At 33.6% G+C, this 23,817-nt stretch overlaps 1 protein-coding gene and 1 long non-coding RNA gene across 2 annotated transcripts; both read left to right on the top strand.

The window, feature by feature from the left end:
• Nucleotides 1–277: 277 nt before the first annotated feature.
• Nucleotides 278–23,765, top strand: LOC132720180 (ectopic P granules protein 5 homolog; the record flags this gene model as incomplete). Its single annotated transcript, XM_060704223.1, is given in 20 exon segments — nt 278–456; nt 1,246–1,384; nt 1,554–1,725; nt 2,072–2,162; nt 3,032–3,109; nt 3,533–3,675; nt 4,203–4,371; nt 4,869–5,114; nt 5,361–5,492; nt 6,214–6,295; nt 6,655–6,785; nt 7,224–7,416; nt 12,333–12,503; nt 12,832–13,007; nt 15,410–15,589; nt 16,507–16,664; nt 16,933–17,132; nt 22,326–22,574; nt 22,904–23,125; nt 23,563–23,765. Coding segments are annotated over 19 exon segments (3,053 nt in total), but the record flags the coding sequence as incomplete, so codon positions are not given.
• On the top strand, nt 11,145–11,820 carry LOC132720181 (uncharacterized). The gene is made up of 2 exons (XR_009624309.1): nt 11,145–11,301; nt 11,471–11,820. It is a non-coding gene; the product is annotated as an uncharacterized LOC132720181 (long non-coding RNA).
• Nucleotides 23,766–23,817: the final 52 nt, after the last annotated feature.

The following is a 23,817-nucleotide window of genomic DNA, read 5'->3' as shown; positions in this document are numbered from 1 at the left end:
TTAAAATAAGGAGAGGGCGATTGACACAAGATATTGGTCTAAACCTACATCAAAATTGCAGCATGAATCCTGAAAAATTATATCCTGTCCTGTCATGTAAAACACCTCAGTGGAGTCCCTTTAAGGCTCTTAATGCAAGTTGTACTCTAAGGTATACACATACTTGTAGGCAAATACATTGATTTGTATGAGGTATATACATTTACTAGTTTTGAGAGTATTATAACGGTTAATGGTCAGTCATATTAATGTAAGAGTGCTATTTTTGTTATAGGAGAAGACAGTGAAGGTGGCGGGTCATCAAGGAAGGAGTTGTATTACAAGCTGGCTAGAATGTACAATACATTACAACTGTGGGTAGAGGAACCGTTACTACATGATGGATCCCTGTATCTACCTTCATTACCACCACAATACCAGGCTGACAAACTTCTAGCCATCTTCCAAAACCATACAGTATAACAACTTTCTGTTTTGCTAGTATTGATAATGATATACCACTATAGAGACAGGTCACTCAGGGCTATCTTACCATACTCTGAATTGTTTGCCACTTAATTTATTAATTTAGGAATAAATTTCCCTATATGTACTGCAAAACAATTGTTCCAAATGTCAAACAATGACATGTTTATAATACAAATTTAGTATACTAAAGGTTATAAAGACTGTTGAGGGGAGCACATATCAGGTACTTTCCTGCATATATAAATATATAATTGAGCCGTGTCACGACAAAACCAACAAAGTGGTTTGCGACCAGTATGGATCCAGACCAGCCTGCGCATCCGCGCAGTCTGATCAGGATCCATGCTGTTCGCTTACAAACTCTATAACAAATAGAGAAACTGATAGCGAACAACATGGATCCTGATCAGACTGTGTGGACGCAGGCTGGTCTGGATCCATGCTGGTCGCAAACCCACTATGTTGGTTTTGTCATGAACGGCTCATATATATTACATGTATAAACATTGTGAATGTTGATAATTCAATTCAGTTTATTATATGCATGTTACATTCATTTATTATTAGAAACAGACCTTAGTGACAAGAAGAAAGACACAAAGACCTAACAAAAAACTCAAGTACATGTACTTGAAATGTAGCAGTTGTCAATAGCAACATTTCTCTTCTCTACTTCAAACTTTTTTATCCTTTTATATAACACTCCTATATTAGACTATAGTTTATTTTAGCGGTATTTACATGAATTAACCTCATCTATTTAAAAATTTTATTCAGACACCTTGGATGGATTTTATAGATCTACCAGAAATAAGAAGCAGTCTGAAATCTCAGACAGCAGACTGGCTACAAAACAGCTCACAAGTACAGAACCCAAAGTCAAAGGAACCTAAAGAAACCAAAATGAAGACATCAGGTATGTTAAATGGTTAAAATATTTCAATTTAAATGTAAACCGTGTAGAATTCATGTATTGTCATTTAAATTTAATTAGAATTAGTATCTTTTCCAAGCTTTTATATTTGTTAATTATAAGAGATTTTCAATCAGTTCAAATACTGTATATTGGATGTCATTTTTTTCAGCAAAAGACAGAATTTTATCACGGTTATCAAGATGTGATAATCCCCTCCCACCACCTCCTCTACATGTTGTTAAAGCCCCAGTACCAGAGATAAGCCCATTGATTATGGAGAACAAAGCAGCCATTTTACATCTGCTAGAATCAGATTTAAATCTGCTCAAGGAATATGCTGGGTAATGGTTTAAGGCTGTAGATAATCCAAAATTAAAGGATGATTGAACTAGAAAATCTGAACACAATGTTTTGACATAATTTTCAAACTAGGCACCTTGTCAGCTTTCTTATCAGTTTCAAAAATGATGATTTTTATGGCAGAATACTGTTTGATAATGAAACAAATATGATAAAAAATTGATAGGAATATGTTAAGAAGTTTTGTATTAGATACATAAAAAAAAACTTGAAAAGATATATATAATTACTTAAAGTAAATATATCCTGTATTTGTTATAGCATAAATGTTTCCATATAAAACAGTGATTACAATAAATATATCAACATCATATTGTTATATTTCAGGAAATTTTGTATGAGGTTACAACACCACAAGTCACTAGATGATGCCTACATTGACTATGTTCCTAAACTCTACAAAAATGTCAGACAATCGGTAATATTTTAATACTCAGAATTTCACAGGAAATACTTTTTTTTCTCAATTTAAGTGGTTTAGTTAAGAAGTTTTATGCTTTTGAAATAATAGCTTCTAGGTTTGTCCTTTCTTCTTTCCTTCTATTGCACTTACTGTGTTTAGTGTGATATACACACAATATACAGGGGCGTCCGTCGCCGAGTGCTTAAGGTCGTGGACTTCAAACCACTTGCCCCTCACCGCTGTGGGTTCGAATCCTGACAGGGACTTTGAATTCTTTCATGTGAGGAAGCTATCAAGCTAGCTTACGGAACATCAGTGGTTCTACTCTGGTGCCCGTTTGTGCCTGAAATAATGCACAGAAGGGCACCTGAGGTCTTCCTCCACCAGTAAAGCTGGTTAGTCGCCAAATGACCTATACGGTGTCGTTGTGACGTAAAACCCAAACAAACACAACATACAAATTCACTGTTTAAAACATAATCATTAAATCTACATACAAATGGGTTGGGCCAAAAGTTCTATCAACATTATCATGGACGCTCCCCTTATTGTCTGTATTAAAGGATTGATAGATAAGTGCTATGTAGGTACTTTTAATGGATATCTCCCCTCTAGTGAGGTCAAAGGTTGATGAGGTCAAGGTCACTGAGGCTTTAAATTACTTTTCTTACTTTACTTTATAGTTTGGTAGTGTATTCGTAGGCCCTAGTTAATGTATAGTTAATTGTATCAGACTGTTTTGGAGTATTCAACAGTGTCACCTATATTTTGTTTTTTTAAATCAACCATATGAAGATGTTTATTTCATATCTGTGTACATTTCATGAGCTTATAAATTGTCATTGAATAAGATTTACATGGATACTTTGATTGCTGTTTACCAGGTGACCATAGCCTTGAAGTGTACCAGTTTGATTAATCCACTTCATAAATGTTCAAAACCTGGTGCTGTAACTGTATGGGTAAGCTGTTTAGTTGTATTATAATTATTTTTTTAATAGAACATTGTTTCTAATTTTAATATTCTCATCAATCAACGTCTTAATTGTTGATATCTATATCTCATAAGTTACGTCATAACTGAAATTTGTTAGTAATATATAAAATATTATATTAAATGTGTTTTAAAGTCAAATATCTTGCCATATAAGACATATAACAACCCAATATTTACTGTAGAAAAATGGAATGCCCCATTTGTTTACCTAGTTATCATATTATGAACTATGTTATATGGTTCAGTAATGGAATGATCCAATTATCATTTTTCCATGCTTATTTTAGGTTGAAGAGAAATGGTATGACCCAATTATCATTTTATCGTGTTATTTTAGGCTGAACAGAAATGGAATGACGAATTAATCATTTTACTATGTTTATTTTAGGTTGAAGAGAAATGGAATGACCCAATACAGCAAAGACAAGCTGATGAGAATAGGGCGGATTATAAACAAGTGATGATTGAGTGTAAACTCCCACCTGTACAGAACACAGTCATCTGTGCTGTACATACAGAAAATGCCATCACGTAGGTTACCTGTTCAATGTTAAACTATACTAAATGATTAAAGTCTTGCTTGACAAAAACTTTGAAATGTTTGGTAAAATTCTGTTATAAAGAAGTAACATCAAATGGTTTCATCATTTTCCTAAGAACATGTTTGATATCTTAAGCCATTGTTTAACTTTGAGACAGGATATCATTTCTGAGGTGCAAGTGAAAGATGTGTTATTTTCAAGTGAAGTTTTAAATGATTTTGAACATATTAAATTGATATTGAATATTTGAGATATATATGGGCCGTGCCATGACAAAACCAACATAATGCGTTTGCGACCAGCATGGATCCATACCAGCCTGCACATCCATGCAGTCTGATCAGGAGCCATGCTGTTTGCTTACAAACCCTATTGCAAGTAGAGAAACTGATAGCGAACAGCATGGCTCCTGATCAGACAGCGCGAATGTGCAGGCTGGTCTGGATCCATGCTGGTCGCAAACACATTATGTTGGTTTTGTCATGGGGCGGCTCATATGGTGTTGTTATATTACAGTATGTTGGTGAAGATGTATCGCAGTAGTACAGATACTAAGAGAAGTCAGACATTAAACAGTATAGCTTGTAGTCTATTTCTTCATCTGAGTGATATTATAACACCAAGTCTGCTCAAATATCCTCCAACAAAACAATTCTTCACCTCATGTATAGACATCCTAGGACAGGTAAAATTACAGCTATATGTTGATATCCTTAAACATTTTTAGTTAAGCTTGATTGTGATGATGCTTGTTGTTAATTTGAACCACTTTCAAGTTCACTTCTTGGATCTACCCAGTATGGAAACATGTTGTGAACCCAGTATGGGTCAAACCCATGAATCCTTGTTTGATAGGCAGACAGTTTAATAACCAGGCAATACTCTCCTGAGGAACTGTTGATTTGCCCTACAATTTTTGTGGTTTCCCTCTATTTCAAATAAATATGACCACAGTCTTTCATCTCTATTGATGTAATAAGAAATTCAAGCATTCATTTTAACTAAAACTAAATCATTATTTAAAATCAAACTCTTGTCTATTATTGGTACCATTTTATTTCCCCATTGAATCATAACATAATGAGTATAAAGTTGCTTATTCTTTGAGACAAAATAGTATTACTTTTTAATTAACAATTAATGTTTCTATAGTTCAAGATTTTAATTGAACCTTTATTTCAGGAGTTTATTCAGAGTGATCCGCATCAAACAGAAGCTGTATTACAGATGGCGCTTGATAGATCTGTGTTAGGTGGAATGCTTGCACCTCATTTTAAACCAAACTTGAACCCGGCTCTGTTTGTGAAAATGTATGGCAAGCTAGTAGGGTGTTTACCAAAAGATAGCCAGGAGAAGAGAGCAATGAAGAGAGTTGGAGAACAAGATTCTAATGTTGATCTGGCAACTTTATCAATGCTGTTGTCTAAGGTACATAAAGAAAACAACAAAACTTTTCTTTCTTCAAAATAGTGAAAAATAGGTAGTCATCTACAAATTCTATAATTCCCTTTAATATACCAATGTTTCGGCTGAACAGCCTCCTTCAGCATACATAAATCTTTCTTCTGTCAAAGATTGAGTTATAGAAATGTTTATTCATCAAATATTACTTTATGCTATGTTTCAATATGTATGTTATATTTTATGATGTTATATTGTATTTCTCATGTATAGTTTGAGTTAAGGAAGTGGCTAGAGGAGTATAATCCAAGTAAACAAGAGGTGAAGAAACTGGTAGAATATCTGAGTCAGGCATTTATAAAATGTGGAACCATTCCAAAAGATGGATATGCGATGGCATTTAAGGTAAGTTTATTTTGTCAATTGGCCATTTGGCACTAACTGGACTATTGCAGTTGTAGATGTAAAGAATTGACATATGCAGGATATCCATGTTGTTAAAGAATCTGAGTTTCTCTAATTCCTATGTTGGTTTGAACTCTACAATGGATATTGAGTTATTTCATGTGAGGAAATTATTTGTTTAGCTTGTTGAAGGTGGTTTGTTATTCCCAGTACTTGTTAGTGCTTGAAATTTATTTTTCTTCTCCTTCCAGTGAAACTGTATGGTCTTATCAGTGTTTGTTTTACTTTAAACAGATCTAATATAGTAATTAGTTGTTAAAGGGACTCCACTGAGGTTTTTTGACATGACAGTAATGGAAATAATTTTTTGTGCATCACTCCGTTTTCCCAGAATAATTATTCTCCCAATGAAAAATGACCCAAAATTGAAATGTGTTGCATTGATTTTCACTCATATTGGGCTAAAATGGCACATAAATACGATTTTCAATTTAGAAATCAGTACATATTATTATATTAGTATATTTCTTAGTTATCTTTTGCCTAGCTTTCTGTTTTATGTGCCTTTGATGATCTGTACAACTAAGATTTTCAAAACCAAGTTCTATTGATATTATTAAGTACTTTTTCTTGGATCATTTTTCAATCTGGCCACTTTAAATCAATATATAATGTAATTGTATATAATATAAAGTTATAATGTCAGTATTTTATATTATAGATATATCAGAGTCATGAGAAAATATTGTTGAAACACAAGTTTCCTCTCTATCTTCATGAAGTTCTAGCTGCTCTTCTCCAAGGTATGTTCTATCATTATATTATGTTTGTTCTCGCAGAAATTATTGGAAGTTTTCACATTGTCACTTTAAAAAAAAAAAAAATTACAACCTGTTACCTTTAGATTAAAGTGTAAAAAATTTTGGAAAAAAAAAGCAAATTTCAAACACATGTCATCACTTCTTACACAGTTGACAAGAACATGCAACAGTTGTGTTTTCTTAAAATTAACTTGTTGTAAAATAGTTTCATTAAATGACTTGATATTAAAAGTTGAGAAACTTTCATATTGACTTTGATAGTTATTTGTAACTCGGACGTTTATGCGTGAAGAACAATCTTGTTTTAAAGAAATTTGTATTTTGTTATTTCACTTTTATAGGTTCATCAATGCAACGTGTCTGTGTTGATTGCTGGAAAGTTCTCTATAACAATTGTTTCCGTGACAACCAAAATATACAAGTTGAAGGTCAGACAGTGCAAGCTCTATCTACAGACTTGTCAATAGAAGAGGTAATACAAATTATTTAATATACCAGGTGTTTACAATGTTTAATAATAAACTAAAGAGTTAAAACTGTTTGATTTGTTAGGTCTGGTAACAGCATTATTTACTAGTAGATGTTGAATCTGAAATTGTTTATAATTAACCTTATTTAGTCATGTACCTATTTTGTATTAAATACAAACTGTGTTGTGAAAAAAAATATATATTCATCTTCATGAAACATAGAGGTGTCTGGAGTGCAGGAAAGGCTGAAAAGACAATGCTATTTGACAATATGAATTGATAATAATGAAAAACTTCATTACAAGAAAGGTCTTTTACTTTATGCAGTTTTATATTTTACTGAATAAACTTTGATTGTGACGTAATTATGTAACATTTATATAACAAGATATGTGCATAGTCAAGAAAGTAGTAAATTTTACTAATTGTTATTCTTGTAGATAAGAAATATATTAGGATGGCTAGGTCATGAGTTTACACAGATCAGGTTGAATCAGAAAGAGGTTACATCATTTGGGTTATATCCTAAATGGAAACAGTATGTACCATACCTGGCTGCATTGATCAGAGATCTCTCAAAATGTCTTGTTGACAAAATGCTTCCAAACCTAGCAGATTCTCCAACAAATGAAGGTAACATTACCTGTATCTATTAACATGTTGCTGAAACTAAAAATAATAATCCTTTGTCACTAGTATAGAGCTTGGCTAGTTCACACATTTTGTACAGTCTGACCAGGCTTTATACAGTTGGTAGCTTAATTTTTAGCTCACCTGTCACAAAGTGACAGGGTGAGCTTTTGTGATCGCTTTTCGTCCGGCGTCCGTCCGTCGTCCATCCGTCCGTCCGTCCGTCCGTAAACTTTTACTTTAAATGACATCTCCTCATAAACCACTAAGCCAATTTCATCCAAACTTCACAGGAATGTTCCTTTGGTGGTCACCTTTAAAAATTGTTCAAAGAATTTAATTCCATGCAGAACTCTGGTTGCCATGGCAACCGAAAGAAAAAACTTTAAATATCTTCTTTTAAAAAACCATAAGAGCTAGAGCTTAGATATTTGGCATGAAACATCTTCTAGTGAGTGTCTACCAAGTTTGTTCAAATAAAAGCCCTGGGGTCAAAATTGGCCCCGCCCCGGGGGATCATTGATATTCCCTATATACATATAGTAAAAACTTAAAAAATCTTCTTTTAAAGAACCAAAAGAGCTAGAGCTAAGATATTTAGCATGAAACATGTTCTAATGGGTGTCTACCAAGTTTGTTCAAATAAAAGCCCTGGGGTCAAAATTGGCCCCGCCCCGGGGGGGGTCATTGATTTACCCTATATGCATATAGTAAAAACTTAAAAAATCTACTTTTAAAGAACTCAAAGAGCTATGGCTAAGATATTTAGCATCAAACATGTTCTAATAGGTGTCTACCAAGTTTGTTTAAATAAAAGCCCTGGGGTCAAAATTGGCCCCGCCCCAGGGGGGGTCATTGATTTTCCCTATATGCATATAGTAAAAACTTAAAAAATCTTCTTTTAAAGAACCAAAAGAGCTAGAGCTAAGATATTTAGCATGAAACATGTTCTAATGGGTGTCTACCAAGTTTCTTCAAATGAAAGCCTTGGGGTCAAAATTGGCCCTGCCCCGGGGGGTCATTGATTTTCCCAATATGCATATAGTAAAAACTTAAAAATCTTCTTTTAAAGAACCAAAAGAGCTAGAGCTAAGATTTTTAGCATGAAACATGTTCTAATAAGTGTCTACCAAGTTTGTTCAAATAAAAGCCATGGGGTCAAAATTAGCCCGGCCCCGGGGGGTCATTGATTTTCCCTATATGCATATACAAAAATGTAGTAAAAACTTAAAAAATCTTCTTTTAAAGAACCAAAAGAGCTAGAGCTAAGATTTTTAGCATGAAACATGTTCTAATAAGTGTCTACCAAGTTTGTTCAAATAAAAGCCATGGGGTCAAAATTAGCCCGGCCCCGGGGGGTCATTGATTTTCCCTATATGCATATACAAAAATGTAGTAAAAACTTAAAAAATCTTCTTTAAAAAAAAACCATAAGAGCTAGAGCTTAGATATTTGGCATGAAACATCTTCTAGTGAGTGTCTACCAAGTTTGTTCAAATAAAAGCCCTGGGGTTAAAATTGGCCCCACCCCAGGGGGTCATTGATTTTCCCTATATGCATATAGTAAAAACTTAAAAAATCTTCTTTTAAAGAACTCAAAGAGCTATGGCTAAGATATTTAGCATCAAACATGTTCTAATAGGTGTCTACCAAGTTTGTGCAAATAAAAGCCCTTGGGTTAAATTGGCCCTGCAACGTTGGGGGGCCTATATACAGGTGAGCGACCTCAGGGCCATCATGGCCCTCTTGTTGTATTTTATCATTGAATTCCCTTAAACTTTGAATAGACTGTTCCATATACAAAACATGGCTCATGACATAAGCTTGATTGTATAGTAGGTAATAAGCCTATTTATAAGTGATTTTCTATATACGAGACAGGTTAACATGACCCTCGTAGGTTGAACAAACTGTTTTGGTTGATATACAGAAACTTTTCTATAGCTTATTGTATTATTTTCTGTTTTAAGGATAAGAATTTAATTCCATATCAAATAAGTACTGTAGTAACACCACATTTTCTGTTGCCTGAGGTAACAATTTTGAAATTTATAGCATTTTTGGAAATACAACAATTAAAAACAGTCAAGTCTGTGTAAAAAAGGGTGTACATTTTATGGACTGTCAAGGAATATTTTAATTTATGGTACTTTATCAAGCTTTTTATGCCCCCACAGAGTGGAAGCATATAGCGTTGCACTTGTCCGTCCGTCTGTCCGTCCGTCTGTACGTCTGTCCGTCCGTCTGTCCGTACGTCCCGAAATCTTGTGAACGCAACTCCTCTTAAACTGGATGGCAGATTTTGCTTAAACTTCCAGGGATGAACAACCTTAATGTGTAGATGGTAGTAAAGGAAGGAATTTTTGCTGCGACCAAATTTAACAGAATTATGGCCCTTTGTTGATTTTTTCACTATATACCATATAGAAATTTTGTGAACGCAACTCCTCTTAAACCGGATGGCAGATTTTGCTTAAACTTCCAGGGATGAACAACCTTAATGTGTGGATGGTAGTAAAGGAAGGAATTTTGCTGCGACCAAATTTAACAGAATTATGGCCCTTTGTTGATTTTTTCACTATATACTACAGTAAAAACTCTGAAAACCGGACCCTGTCCGGACTTGACAAAAAGTCCGGTATTCAGAGGATTCCGGTTTTCAGACGTTTTATACATTCATTGATAATTATGATGTGTTTGAACAATGACTTTGTTCAATCATTATGCCCCCACAGAGTGGGAGCATATAGCGTTGCACTTGTCCGTCCAAGTGTCCGTCCGTCTGTCCATCCGTCCGTACGTCTGTCCGTACGTCCAGAAATCTTGTGAACGCAACTCCTCTTAAACCGGATGGCAGATTTTGCTTAAACTTCCAGGGATGAACAACCTTAATGTGTAGATTGTAGTAAAGGAAGGAATTTTTGCTGCGACCAAATTTAACAGAATTATGGCCCTTTGTTGATTTTTTCACTATATACTATGTAGAAATTTTGTGAATGCAACTCCTCTTAAACCGGATGGCAGATTTTGCTTAAACTTCCAGGGATGAACAACCTTGATGTGTAGATGGTAGTAAAGGGAGGAATTTTTGCTGCGACCAAATTTAACAGAATTATGGCCCTTTGTTGATTTTTTCACTATATACTATGTAGAAATTTTGTGAACGCAACTCCTCTTAAACCAGATGGCAGATTTTGCTTAAACTTCCAGGGATGAACAACCTTAATGTGTAGATGGTAGTAAAGGAAGGAATTTTCGCTGGGACCAATTTTAACAGAATTATGGCCCTTTGTTGATTTTTTCACTATATACTATGTAGAAATTTTGTGAACGCAACTCCTCTTAAACCGGATGGCAGATTTTGCTTAAACTTCCTTGGATGAACAACCTTAATGTGTAGATCATTTAAAAAAAAGATTCCCAACTCTTTTAGTTATTTTATATTAAAAAAAAAACATAACACATTAAAATCATTTTTGAAAAATCATATTTATAGTAGGAAAGACACAAATATGATGATTGATGAAAGAGCTATTATAATTTAATTGACAATAAGACATTAACATACACTGACAAGTGTTTTCACACCTGCATAGATAAAAGGAGATGACCATTACCTGGTATTTGAACATGTCACCTGTTGAGATTGTGTTAAGATCCTACATTAAAGTACACAGAAAGTTGACACTTTAAATTGCTGTCCGGTATTCAGAGGATCTTTTATGCGAGTGTATATCAAAATCCCCTTGATCATAATCCCCTTGGTTGAAAAATGACATAGTGATCGAAATCCCCTCAACAGAAATGACCGGGTGTTCATAATCCCCTTGATGGATAGTCAAAATCCCCTTGGCAAAAATGATGGGGTGGTCAAAATCCCCTCAACTTGTGAAAAACAACCCCCTTTACTCAAAATTCTTTTTCCTTTGATCTTTTGTCACTCCAGCTAAACTATTGTGTTACATAAAGAAATGTTGCAAACAGCAGTTACATTGAGTAGAGGAAAGAGTATGGAGTATACTTTAGCAATAACAGTTTGCAGTTAAGTAAAACAAAGATGAAGTAATTTTAGATAGCAAACTGCAATTAATAGCCTCATTTTAAGTTATTATCTGGAAAGATCTAAAGCTAGTGTGCAACAAATTTGCCTTTAAAGGTGTTTATCATTGCAAAGATTAATTGATTGTTTGTTACATATAACTATAATTGCAATGATTAATTATAATCAACTATCATTTATTTGTTTGTATTTTACAATTTTCTCAGCAATAATAACATCAATAAAGGGTGTCATTATTAACTGGCTGTGACAAACATACACCTTTTAATTGTTTGTATGCTTTTCTCTTTTTTTTCAGCAATTCTTGAAGCAGTTGGTTCTTAAATTCATTGAACTAAAAAGAAAAATAAGAAAAGAAATTTCCCAACCATTTCACATTATTTGAGGGGATTTTGACTACCCACTGAGGGGATTATGACCACCCCTTTATTTTTGCCAAGGGGATTATGATAACCCTGTCATTTCTGTTGAGGGGATTTCGATCACTATGTCGTTTATCAACCAAGGGGATTATGATCAAGGGGATTTTGAGCGTCTCCCCTTTTATGCATGTTTAGCATTAGTAAAGGAAGGAATTTTTGCTGCGACCAAATTTAACAGAATTATGGCCCTTTGTTGATTTTTTCACTATATACCATATAAATGTTGTCAGTGGGGGCATCCGTGTCCTTTGGACACAGTTCTAGTTAACATATGTATCATGTTTACATAAAAGTATTTTCTTATACAAGACTGAATATCAAAGAACCTCTACTAGGCTGAAGAACAATTAGAACATTAACTTGTTTTATGACAAGCATTTTTTCTTACGAAAAATCTTTGAATTCTTGTCTAAAAAATGATTGCATTAAATATTCAGGTATTGAGGTGATTTGGGGATGTATACAGGAAAGTTTTGCACCATGGATACAGACTGTGATCTCTAGTAAGGTTGTTAGTCAACCATGGATCGCTGCAGACAGGGAATCAGCCTCTCACATGGTCAAAGCTTTAGTGGATGTTGTTAAATATGCTCACTATAAAACAGAAGGTAATTGGAGAACTATGTCCATAATCTGTTTAACTTTTAAGATGATAAGGCTGTTAATTTTCTAGTACTTATTTGAATGTAATACTTCTTAATTTATAATGAAATTATAATTAAATTTTTGTTGCACATTATTGTTTACTTAATGCCTTTCAAAGTTTCATTGAATTAAATGGGATCCTTATTTCTATATTTTTCTCTGTTTCAAACAGTGTAATATAACTTATATCACAATAATTTATTTAAGTACATTTGTATTTCATTGAAAAGCATTAGTTAAAAACTTTAAAATCTGAAGAGTTATGTTTTCTCTATCTCTTGTGTGTTTCAGATATTCGGGGTAGATTTTACAGTGACTTCCTGTCGTTATTGTGGCTACATTTTGCCAGTGTCTTGTGTAAAGATGATGTTACAGCAGATATTGTGTCTGTGTTCAACATGGAGTTTGTCAAGTTACCATGGAAACAGTTACTACCTAACATATATGTTATGGAAACCATGGCTGCAGTATGTTTGTTAATTGCAAAATCTTGCAATATCAAGTCTATTTATTATCATAATCATGTTCTTTGAATTGGATTTTATAGAGTGACTATTGTTTTAATCATGTAAGTTTAAAATAATAAAGTATTTAAATTATCAGTGTACGTATATATAAACAATCTCTGTCATAAACATGTATTGGATCCCTCATGCTGTCCAATCATTTTTAGCTCACCTGACCACGAAGTGATCAAGGTGAGGTATAGTGATGGGGCTATGTCCGTCGTCGTGCGTCGTCAACAATTGGGTTGTTAACAGTCTAGCAGTCACAGTTTTGATTGGATCATCATCAAACTTTGTCAGAATGTTTGTCTCAATGAAATACAGATCGAGTTCGAAGATGGGTTATCTCGGGTCAAAAACTAGGTCACAGGAGCTAAAAATAGAAAAAGCTTGTTAACACTCTAGAGGCTGCAGTTTTCATCCAAATATTCTGGAAATTTGTCAGGAAGGTTGTTTAAATGATATCTAGGTCAAGTTCGAAGATGGGTCATCTCCGGTCAAAAACTAGGTCACAGGAGCTAAAAATAGAAAAAGCTTGTTAACACTCTAACAATTGGGTTGTTAACAGCCTAGCAGTCACAGTTTTGATTGGATCATCATCAAACTTTGTCAGAATGTTTGTCTAAATGAAATACAGATTGAGTTCGAAGATGGGTTATCTCAGGTCAAAAACTAGGTCACAGGAGCTAAAAATAGAAAAAGTTTGTTAACACTCTAGAGGCTGCAGTTTTCATCCAAATATTCTGGAAATTTGTCAGGAAGGTTGTTTTAATGATATCTAGGTCAAGTTCGAAGATGGGTCATCTCTGGTCAAAAACTAGGTCACAGGAGTTAAAAATAGAAAAAGCTTGTTAACACTCTAGTGGCTGCAGTTTTCATCCAAATATTCTGGAAATTTGTCAGGAAGGTTGTTTCCATGATATCTAGGTCAAGTTCGAAGATGGGTCATCTCCGGTCAAAAAACTAGGTCACAGGAGCTAAAAATAGAAAAAGCTTGTTAACACTCTAGTGGCTGCAGTTTTCATCCAAATATTCTGGAAATTTGTCAGGAAAGTTGTTTAAATGATTTCTAGATCAAGTTTTAAGATGGGTCATCTCCGGTCAAAAACTAGGTCACAGGAGCTAAAAATAGAAAAAGCTTGTTAACACTGTAGTGGCTGCAGTTTTCATCCAAATATTCTGGAAATTTGTCAGGAAGGTTGTTTTGATGATTTCTAGGTCAAGTTCGAAGATGGGTTATCTCCGGTCAAAAACTAGGTCACAGGAGCTAAAAATATAAGAAGCTTGTTAACACTCTAGTGGCTGTAGTTTTGATTAAAATATTCTGGAAATTTGTAAGGAAGGTTGTTTTAATGATTTCTAGGTCAAGTTCGAAGATGGGTCATGTCTGGTCAAAAACTAGGTCACAGGAGCTAATAATAGAAAAAGCTTGTTAACACTCTAATGGTTGCAGTTTTCATCCAAACATTCTGGAAATTTGTCAGAAAGGTTGTTTTGATGATTTCTAGGTCAAATTTGAAGATGGGTCATCTCAGGTCAAAAACTAGGTCACAGGAGCTAAAAATAGAAAAAGCTTGTTAACACTCTAATGGCTGCAGTTTTCATCTAAATATTCTGGAAATTTTTCAAGAAGGTTGTTTTGATGATATCTAAGTCAAGTTGGAAGATGGGTCATCTCCGGTCAAAAACTAGGTCACAGGAGCTAAAAATAGAAAAGCTTGTTAACACATTAGGGGCTGCAGTTTTCATCCAAATATTCTGGAAATTTGTCAGGAAGGTTGTTTTGATGATTTCTAGGTCAAGTTCGAAGATGGGTCATCTCTGGTCAAAAACTAGGTCACAGGAGCTAAAAATAGAAAAAGCTTGTTTACACTCTAGTGGCTGCAGTTTTGATTCAAATATTCTGGAAATTTGAAGAATGTTGTTTTGATGTTTTCTGGGTCAAGTGCTAAGATTGGTCATGTCCTGTCAAAAACTAGGTCACAGGAGCTAAAAATAGAAAAATCTTTTTAACACTCTAGTGGCTGCAGTTTTGATCCAAATTTCCTGAAAATTGGTCAGGAAGGTTGTTTTGATGATTTCTAGGTCAAGTTTGAATATGGGTCGTGTCCGGTAAAAAATTAGGTCACATTGCCCAAATATGGAAAAAACTTTATAACACACTAGAGGTCACATGTTTGACTCAGTTGTCATCAAACTTGGTCATGATGCTTGTTTAAGACATTGCTTGGATGCGGTTGTGTCAGGTGAGCGATCCAGGGCCATCATGGCCCTCTTGTTTGTTTATTTCTTCAGTCTTCATATTAGATATTATAAAATGCTGTATACTTATATGATCATGTTTATATTACATGTTTTTATAGTTAAAAGAGAAAGGATGTAGTCTTGGATTTAACCTGGTAGCAGACATTGTTTCTATGATAAACTGGTCACAAGTATCTGAGTGGTATGAGTCTTACTTTGATCACAATCATCAGGTCCGATACGAGGGTTGTCTGTTTATACTGCTTATACAGGCTTTCTCTGAGAACAAGCACGTTGAGGTAACTGTTCAGTTTATACAGAATTTATTTTAGTTTGATGGTGTAATAAGCTATAAGCTTATAGACACACTTTCAAATCCGTTCCAGGAACCAACCAGTACTGAGCAATGAGTGTAAAGTTTCTTGCTCAAGGAAACAACTATTTGAACCCATGCAATCATTAGATTACTAGTCTAATGCATTAACCACCCAACCATGCCGCCACTTAAGGGAACAGTATAAATATAGTATTCTAGTGAAGCTTATTCAAACATGGAGATATACATTTTTTTTATTTTTATTATATACATATAAAAGTTTTCTGGTGAAAATACAGTCATTTTTAACTGAAGAAATACAAAAATTTGCTTCCATATTCAATAGTCAATACTTTATATTTTACTGAAGGTACATTTTGTATATTATAAAATGACATGAATATGCTATTGTTGATTGCATGAAGTTGTATTTCTAATCACCCTACAGACTGTTTAGTATATAACTTTACACAATCAACTCAAGCAGTAGCCTGGTTGTGAAGGTCACTGAATGACAGGCCAGCAACATGCTGTTAGTTAGTTTTAAAATTACACTTTTTTGTCAAAATATTGCATTGATTATCGAATGTGGTCATATCTATTGTTTATCCATGGACACTTTCAACTACTTGGATACTGAGAATATAAGTCTTTTTATAGTAACCATGCCTTCATTGTAAGTCAAAGGTCATGGCACCTTTACGGGACTGGGACCCAGTTTGGGAGGCATTTGTCTGTTTACGGTGACTGTGTCTTGATTGATTATCATTATGTTGTATAATTATCATTATGTTTACATTAATGCAATGCTAAGGAATGAAACTTTTTATTTATCATAGTTTATTTCAAATAATCATTACAAATGAAATATATTCAAAATGTTGCCATGTAATATTACAGAATCCGGACATTCAGCAGTTGTTACTACAGGCCCAGTCTTTTAAATGGAAACATTTATCAGCAGACGACTATAAGAATGCTGGTTCCTGGTTCCTGCAGTCATGTGACCCAAAATGTCTGCTGCATGGTAGAACTGCTCCTGAAGCTTTAGGCTTGAGGTTTGTTCATGTTTAATATTTTATTTTGTTTTTCACATTTGAAATTATTTGATGTCATTTAGCCTTAAAATTGCAATTTTATAACTTTTGAGCAGATACAAAAATTGTTTTGTTCAGATTTGAGATCTACAAAAAAAAAAATAAATAAACAAAAAATGTTACTTGCCATAATTTGGTTTTATTTGAAGGGTCACCACATATTATCATATAGCTTTCTTCTTTCAAATTATTATCACTTTTATTGACAACTGATTGCTATATTTTACAGATTATTGGAGTCAGCATCAGGTTTTACAACAGAAATATCTATGATGTTGACAGAGGCTTGGAGAATCAGACGTCAGACCTACCTCCACTGTGTCTCCTCTCTTATATGTCAATGTACATATCTCACAGACTGGGATACAACCCAACTCTCTACTTTCATCATAAATCTGCTCACCGAGACAGAGACAGTCGAGTCTGCTGGTAGGCCAGTCTTTACATGTATACCTTGATAAAATTTTAAATTACAATTTAGAAGCTGTTTTGTTTTCCTTGTGTACCCTGTCACACTAGCTTACAGTTTCTCAGAGCCCCATCATTGATTGATCTATATCTTAGTCATTTAGTCTGTAGCCTGCTGTATACCCATGCTAGATTTATATCTTAGTCATTTAGTCTGTAGCCTGCTGTATACCCATGCTAGATTTATATCTTAGTCATTTAGTCTGTAGCCTGCTGTATACCCATGCTAGATTTATATCTTAGTCATTTAGTCTGTAGCCTGCTGTATACCCATGCTAGATTTATATCTTAGTCATTTAGTCTGTAGCCTGCTGTATACCCATGCTAGATTTATATCTTAGTCATTTAGTCTGTAGTTTGCTGTATACCCATGCTAGATTTATATCTTAGTCATTTAGTCTGTAGCCTGCTGTATACCCATGCTAGATTTATATCTTAGTCATTTAGTCTGTAGCCTGCTGTATACCCATGCTAGATTTATATCTGAGTCATTTAGTCTGTAGCCTGCTGTATACCCATGCTAGATTTATATCTTAGTCATTTAGTCTGTAGTCTGCTGTATACCCATGCTAGATTTATATCTTAGTCATTTAGTCTGTAGCCTGCTGTATACCCATTCTAGATTTATATCTTAGTCATTTAGTCTGTAGCCTGCTGTATACCCATGCTAGATTTATATCTTAGTCATTTAGTCTGTAGCCTGCTGTATACCCATGCTAGATTTATATCTTAGTCATTTAGTCTGTAGCCTGCTGTATACCCATGCTAGATTTATATCTTAGTCATTTAGTCTGTAGCCTGCTGTATACCCATGCTAGATTTATATCTTAGTCATTTAGTCTGTAGCCTGCTGTATACCCATGCTAGATTTATATCTTAGTCATTTAGTCTGTAGCCTGCTGTATACCAATTCTAGATTTATATCTTAGTCATTTAGTCTGTAGCCTGCTGTATACCCATGCTAGATTTATATCTTAGTCATTTAGTCTGTAGTCTGCTGTATACCCATGCTAGATTTATATCTTAGTCATTTAGTCTGTAGCCTGCTGTATACCATGCTAGATTTATATCTTAGTCATTTAGTCTGTAGTCTGCTGTATACCCATGCTAGATTTATATCTTAGTCATTTAGTCTGTAGCCTGCTGTATACCCATGCTAGATTTATATCTTAGTCATTTAGTCTGTAGTCTGCTGTATACCCATGCTAGATTTATATCTTAGTCATTTAGTCTGTAGCCTGCTGTATACCCATTCTAGATTTATATCTTAGTCATTTAGTCTGTAGCCTGCTGTATACCCATGCTAGATTTATATCTTAGTCATTTAGTCTGTAGTCTGCTGTATACCCATGCTAGATTTATATCTTAGTCATTTAGTCTGTAGTCTGCTGTATATACCCATGCTAGATTTATATCTTAGTCATTTAGTCTGTAGCCTGCTGTATACCCATGCTAGATTTATATCTTAGTCATTTAGTCTGTAGCCTGCTGTATACCCATGCTAGATTTATATCTTAGTCATTTAGTCTGTAGTCTGCTGTATACCCATGCTACCAATACAGACATCTGTGCCATCTGATCATGGTCTGTACTGTGTGCTATTCAGTCAGTACATATTTTCAGATCGTCCCTTATATGCTTTTGTCCAGATTGATAGATGATTTAGAATGGTAAATGTAAATTACTTAAAGTGGGCTCCTTCTATGTAAAAGTCAAGGTCAATAAGACTTTCTTTTTCATCACACTGTAGGCGCGTCAATGAAAATGACACTTCTTTAACTGTAATCTGTTCTTATGTTAGATATGTGATAATAAGAATATTATATTTGTGTAGATTCAATACTAAATGTATTAAACTGGTTGATTTATTGCTAGAGGCTCACATAATATGATTTTATTCAACAGGTTGAATAAATTAAGTATTGTATCTACACTCATTCAATATCCTCTATATATAATACGCTCACTCTGTATTGATATATTTAACAGTACAAGAGAAACTCACTCAATACTGATATATTTTACAGTACAACTGATATATTTTACAGAACAAGATGCTCACTCTGTACTGATATTTTTTTTTTTCAGTACCAGATACTCACTCTATACTGTTATATTTTACAGTACCAGATACTCATTCTTTACTGATATATTTTACAGTACAAGATGCTCACTCTTTACTGATAAATTTACAGTACAAGATGCTCATTCTGTACTGATGTATTTTACAGTATAACTGATATATTTTACAGTACAAGACACTCTTTACTGATATATTTTACAGTACAAGACATCCTCTGTACTGACATATTTTACAGTACAAGACATTCACTCTATACTGATATATTTTACAGTACAAGACCCTTATTATATACTGATATATTTTACTGTAACAGACACTCACTCTATACTGATATATTTAACAGTACAAGACACTCACTCTATACTGGTATATTTTACAGTACCAGACACTCACACTATACTGATATATTTTACAGTACAAGACACTCACTCTAAACTGATATATTTTACAGTACAAGACACTCATTCTAAACTGATATATTTTACAGTACAAGACATTATACTGATATATTGTATAGTACCAGACACTCACTCTATACTGATATATTTTACAGTACAAGACACTCCCTCTATACTGATATATTTTACAGTACAAGACACACTCACTCTATACTGATATATTTTACAGTACAACTAATATATTTAACAGTACATGATGTTCAGTCTATACTGATATATTTTACAGTACATGATGTTCACTCTATACTGATATATTAAATAGTACCAGACACTCACTCTATACTGATCTTTTTTCTGTACAAGACACTGTATTGATATATCTGATATATTTTACAGTACAAGATACTCACTATACTGATATATTTTACAGTACCAGACACTTACTCTGTACTGATATATTTTACAGTACAAAACACTCACACTATACTGATATATTTTACAGTACCAGACAGTTACTCTGTACTGATATATTTTACAGTACCAGACACTTACTCTGTACTGATATATTTTACAGTACAAAACACTCACTCTATACTGATATATTTTACAATACAAGACACTCTATACTGATATATTTTACAGTACAAGACACTCTATACTGATATATTTTACAGTACAAGACACTCACTCTATTCTGATATATTTACAGTACTTTTTCTGAAACTTTCCCTACAAATAATAAATGATTTAGTCAACATTGAAAGATTGACAAGTTCATTTCAGGTAACAATAAAATGTGTTCCACAATAGAGTTGTGATGGAAATATAAATCAATTGTCTGAGATAGACAGTATACCAAAGTTCACTTGTTCAAACAGAAAGAGAAATTCATTGAACTGACATCTTCCCTCAAATGATTCAAATTTTTAAACATCTAAGCATTATGTACCCCAACATAAAATATATAACTATCCTAACTATCCATCTTTGATTGGCGGTAAAAAAAAATCTGATGAAATGCAAAAATTAACCATTGCTGAAAAAAATTGATTGATCAACAAAACTCTTTCTAATGTCTTTCTGAAGATTCACTCAAGTCTTATGTTTTATCCTGAAATACTCACTCTATACTGTTATATTTTACAGTACCAGATACTCATTCTTTACTGATATATTTTACAGTACAAGATGCTCACTCTTTACTGATATATTTTACAGTACAAGATGCTCATTCTGTAATGATGTATTTTACAGTACAACTGATATATTTTACAGTACAAGACACTCTTAACTGATATATTTTACAGTACAAGACATCCTCTGTACTGATATATTTTACAGTACAAGACATTCACTCTATACTGATATATTTTACAGTACAAGACACTTATTATATACTGATATATTTTACTGTAACAGACACTCACTCTATACTGATATATTTAACAGTACAAGACACTCACTCTATACTGGTATATTTTACAGTACCAGACACTCACACTATACTGATATATTTTACAGAACAAGACACTCACTTTAAACTGATATATTTTTACAGAACAAGACACTCACTTTAAACTGATATATTTTACAGTACAAGACACACTCACTCTATGCTGATATATTTTACAGTACAAGACACTATACTGATATATTGTATAGTACCAGACACTCACTCTATACTGATATATTTTACAGTACAAGACACTCCCTCTATACTGATATATTTTTCAGTAGAAGACACACTCACTCTATACTGATATATTTTACAGTACAACTAATATATTTAACAGTACATGATGTTCACTCTATACTGATATATTTTACAGTATATGATGTTCACTCTATACTGATATATTAAATAGTACCAGACACTCACTCTATACTGATTTTTTTTTCTGTACAAGACACTGTATTGATATATCTGATATATTTTACAGTACAAGACACTCACTATACTGATATATTTTACAGTACCAGACACTTACTCTGTACTGATATATTTTACAGTACCAGACACTTACTCTGTACTGATATATTTTACATTACCAGACACTCACTCTATACTGATATATTTTACAGTACCAGACAGTTACTCTCAAACACTCACTGTTTACTGATATATTTTACAGTACCAGACACTTACTCTGTACTGATATATTTTACAGTACAAAACACTCACTCTATACTAATATTTTACAGTACAAGACACTCTATACTGATATATTTTACAGTACAAGACACTCACTCTAATCGGATATATTTTCAGTACCAGACACACTCACTCTATACTGATATATTTTACAGTACCAGACACTCACTCTATACTGATATATTTTACAGTACAAGACACTCTCTATATACTGATATATTTTACAGTACGAGACACTCACTCTATACTGATATATTTTACAGTACGAGACACTCACTCTATACTGATATATTTTACAGTACGAGACACTCACTCTATACTGATATATTTTACAGTACGAGACACTCACTCTATACTGATATATTTTACAGTACAAGACACTCACTACTCTATACTGATATATTTTACAGTACCAGACACTCACTACTCTATACTGATATATTTTACAGTACCAGACACTCACTCTATACTGATATATTTTACATTACCAGACACTCACTCTATACTGATATATTTTACAGTACCAGACACTCACTCTAGAAGAGAAGAGAGTACAGATATGATGAAGGAAGTTCTCAGTCTTCTCAACAACAGTAATCCAGAACACCAGGGATCAGAGATTATCCTGACAACAATCATACAGTGGTTACAGGAGTCTCCAAAAACTATCCTACTGTCTCCATGTATACATGCTGCCTCTAGAAACCTTGCCTCATTAACATACATGGTCCAGATTGTTGAAAAATGTATACACTTGTCATTTGTGAATGGTAAGTTCATGTCAGATGGTGTTTGTCAGACTAAAGTTTACAATGTGAAGATCTGTATAGGATGTATACAATTGAAGATTGAAATGATTTTTTCAAGCCTACTCAGAATAAACAAGAATTAGTTTGATTCAACATTTCTTTTATTAGTTTGTTAGACAACATATTTGTAGCCAATTTCTGCATAAATAACTATATCATCTCTTCAAACTGATATGTTTCTTCATCTCTATGATAACTATATTTCTTCATCTCCATGCTCAGTTCATAGGAACAACTGTAAAATACTGATTTCTTGAGGTCATATATAAATTGTTGTTGTTATTTTTCAGATGGTCATATCCATCAGTCAGGTGATGCTTGGAACAGTGTGTTGGCTGCTGTACAGATACCAGAGTTAAATGTTACAGAATTTTTCCAGACATGCCTACAGGAATCTTCCTACCTTCTCTTGTACTGTTATGTTATACAGAAGATACCCTGTGTCAGTCCCTGACAGAGGAACAAGGGGTGATTGAACTGATACTTGACTGGATAGAACGTGCTAAACCATGGTAAGATATAGTGTACATGTAATCAGGATAAAACATAACACTCTAGTGAATCTTCAGGAATAAATTGGAAATATTTTGTTGAACAATCAATTTGTTTCAGCAATGGTTAATTTTTGCATTTCATTTGAGTTTACCCCCAATCAAAGATGGAGGGATAGGCCTATAGATTTGATATTGAGGTACATAATACTAAGACTTTTAAAATGAATAGTGATTTGAATCATTCAATGGAAGATATCGGTTCATTGAATTTGCTCTTTCTTTTGAACAAGAAATGAATTATAGTAATCTATCTATCTCAGACAATTTTTAGAGCAGTTTTTCAACAGAACTACATGTAGTAGCAAAAGTTAAGGTCATATATTGAAAAACTTCAACATAGGAAAAATCATTTTATTGATTTTCCGAATATATTTGTCCACTATTTTTATTTACAGCGTTGATAACGAGAGTAAGTTGTTGCTATGGTGGCATAAAGCTCTAGAGCTTATATTACGCCAGATAGATTATGGGCGGGATCCTGCTACCTGCGTTACCCTTCTTCAGAAACTTATCCACAAGATTCAAGGTTTTGGTGAAGACAGGGCATCTGTGGGCCTGTTAGGGGCTATTGGTTTAGGAAAGAAATCTATATTGTCAGAAAAGTAAGTTTTTATGATTTATAAGAAGATGTTCTGGAATTAAAATATGGG

This window comes from Ruditapes philippinarum, unplaced genomic scaffold, assembly GCF_026571515.1.
Source record: "Ruditapes philippinarum isolate M1 unplaced genomic scaffold, ASM2657151v2 ctg13971_1_1_1_1, whole genome shotgun sequence".
Lineage (NCBI taxonomy): Eukaryota > Metazoa > Mollusca > Bivalvia > Venerida > Veneridae > Ruditapes > Ruditapes philippinarum.
This window is presented reverse-complemented; position numbering and strand designations above follow the sequence as displayed.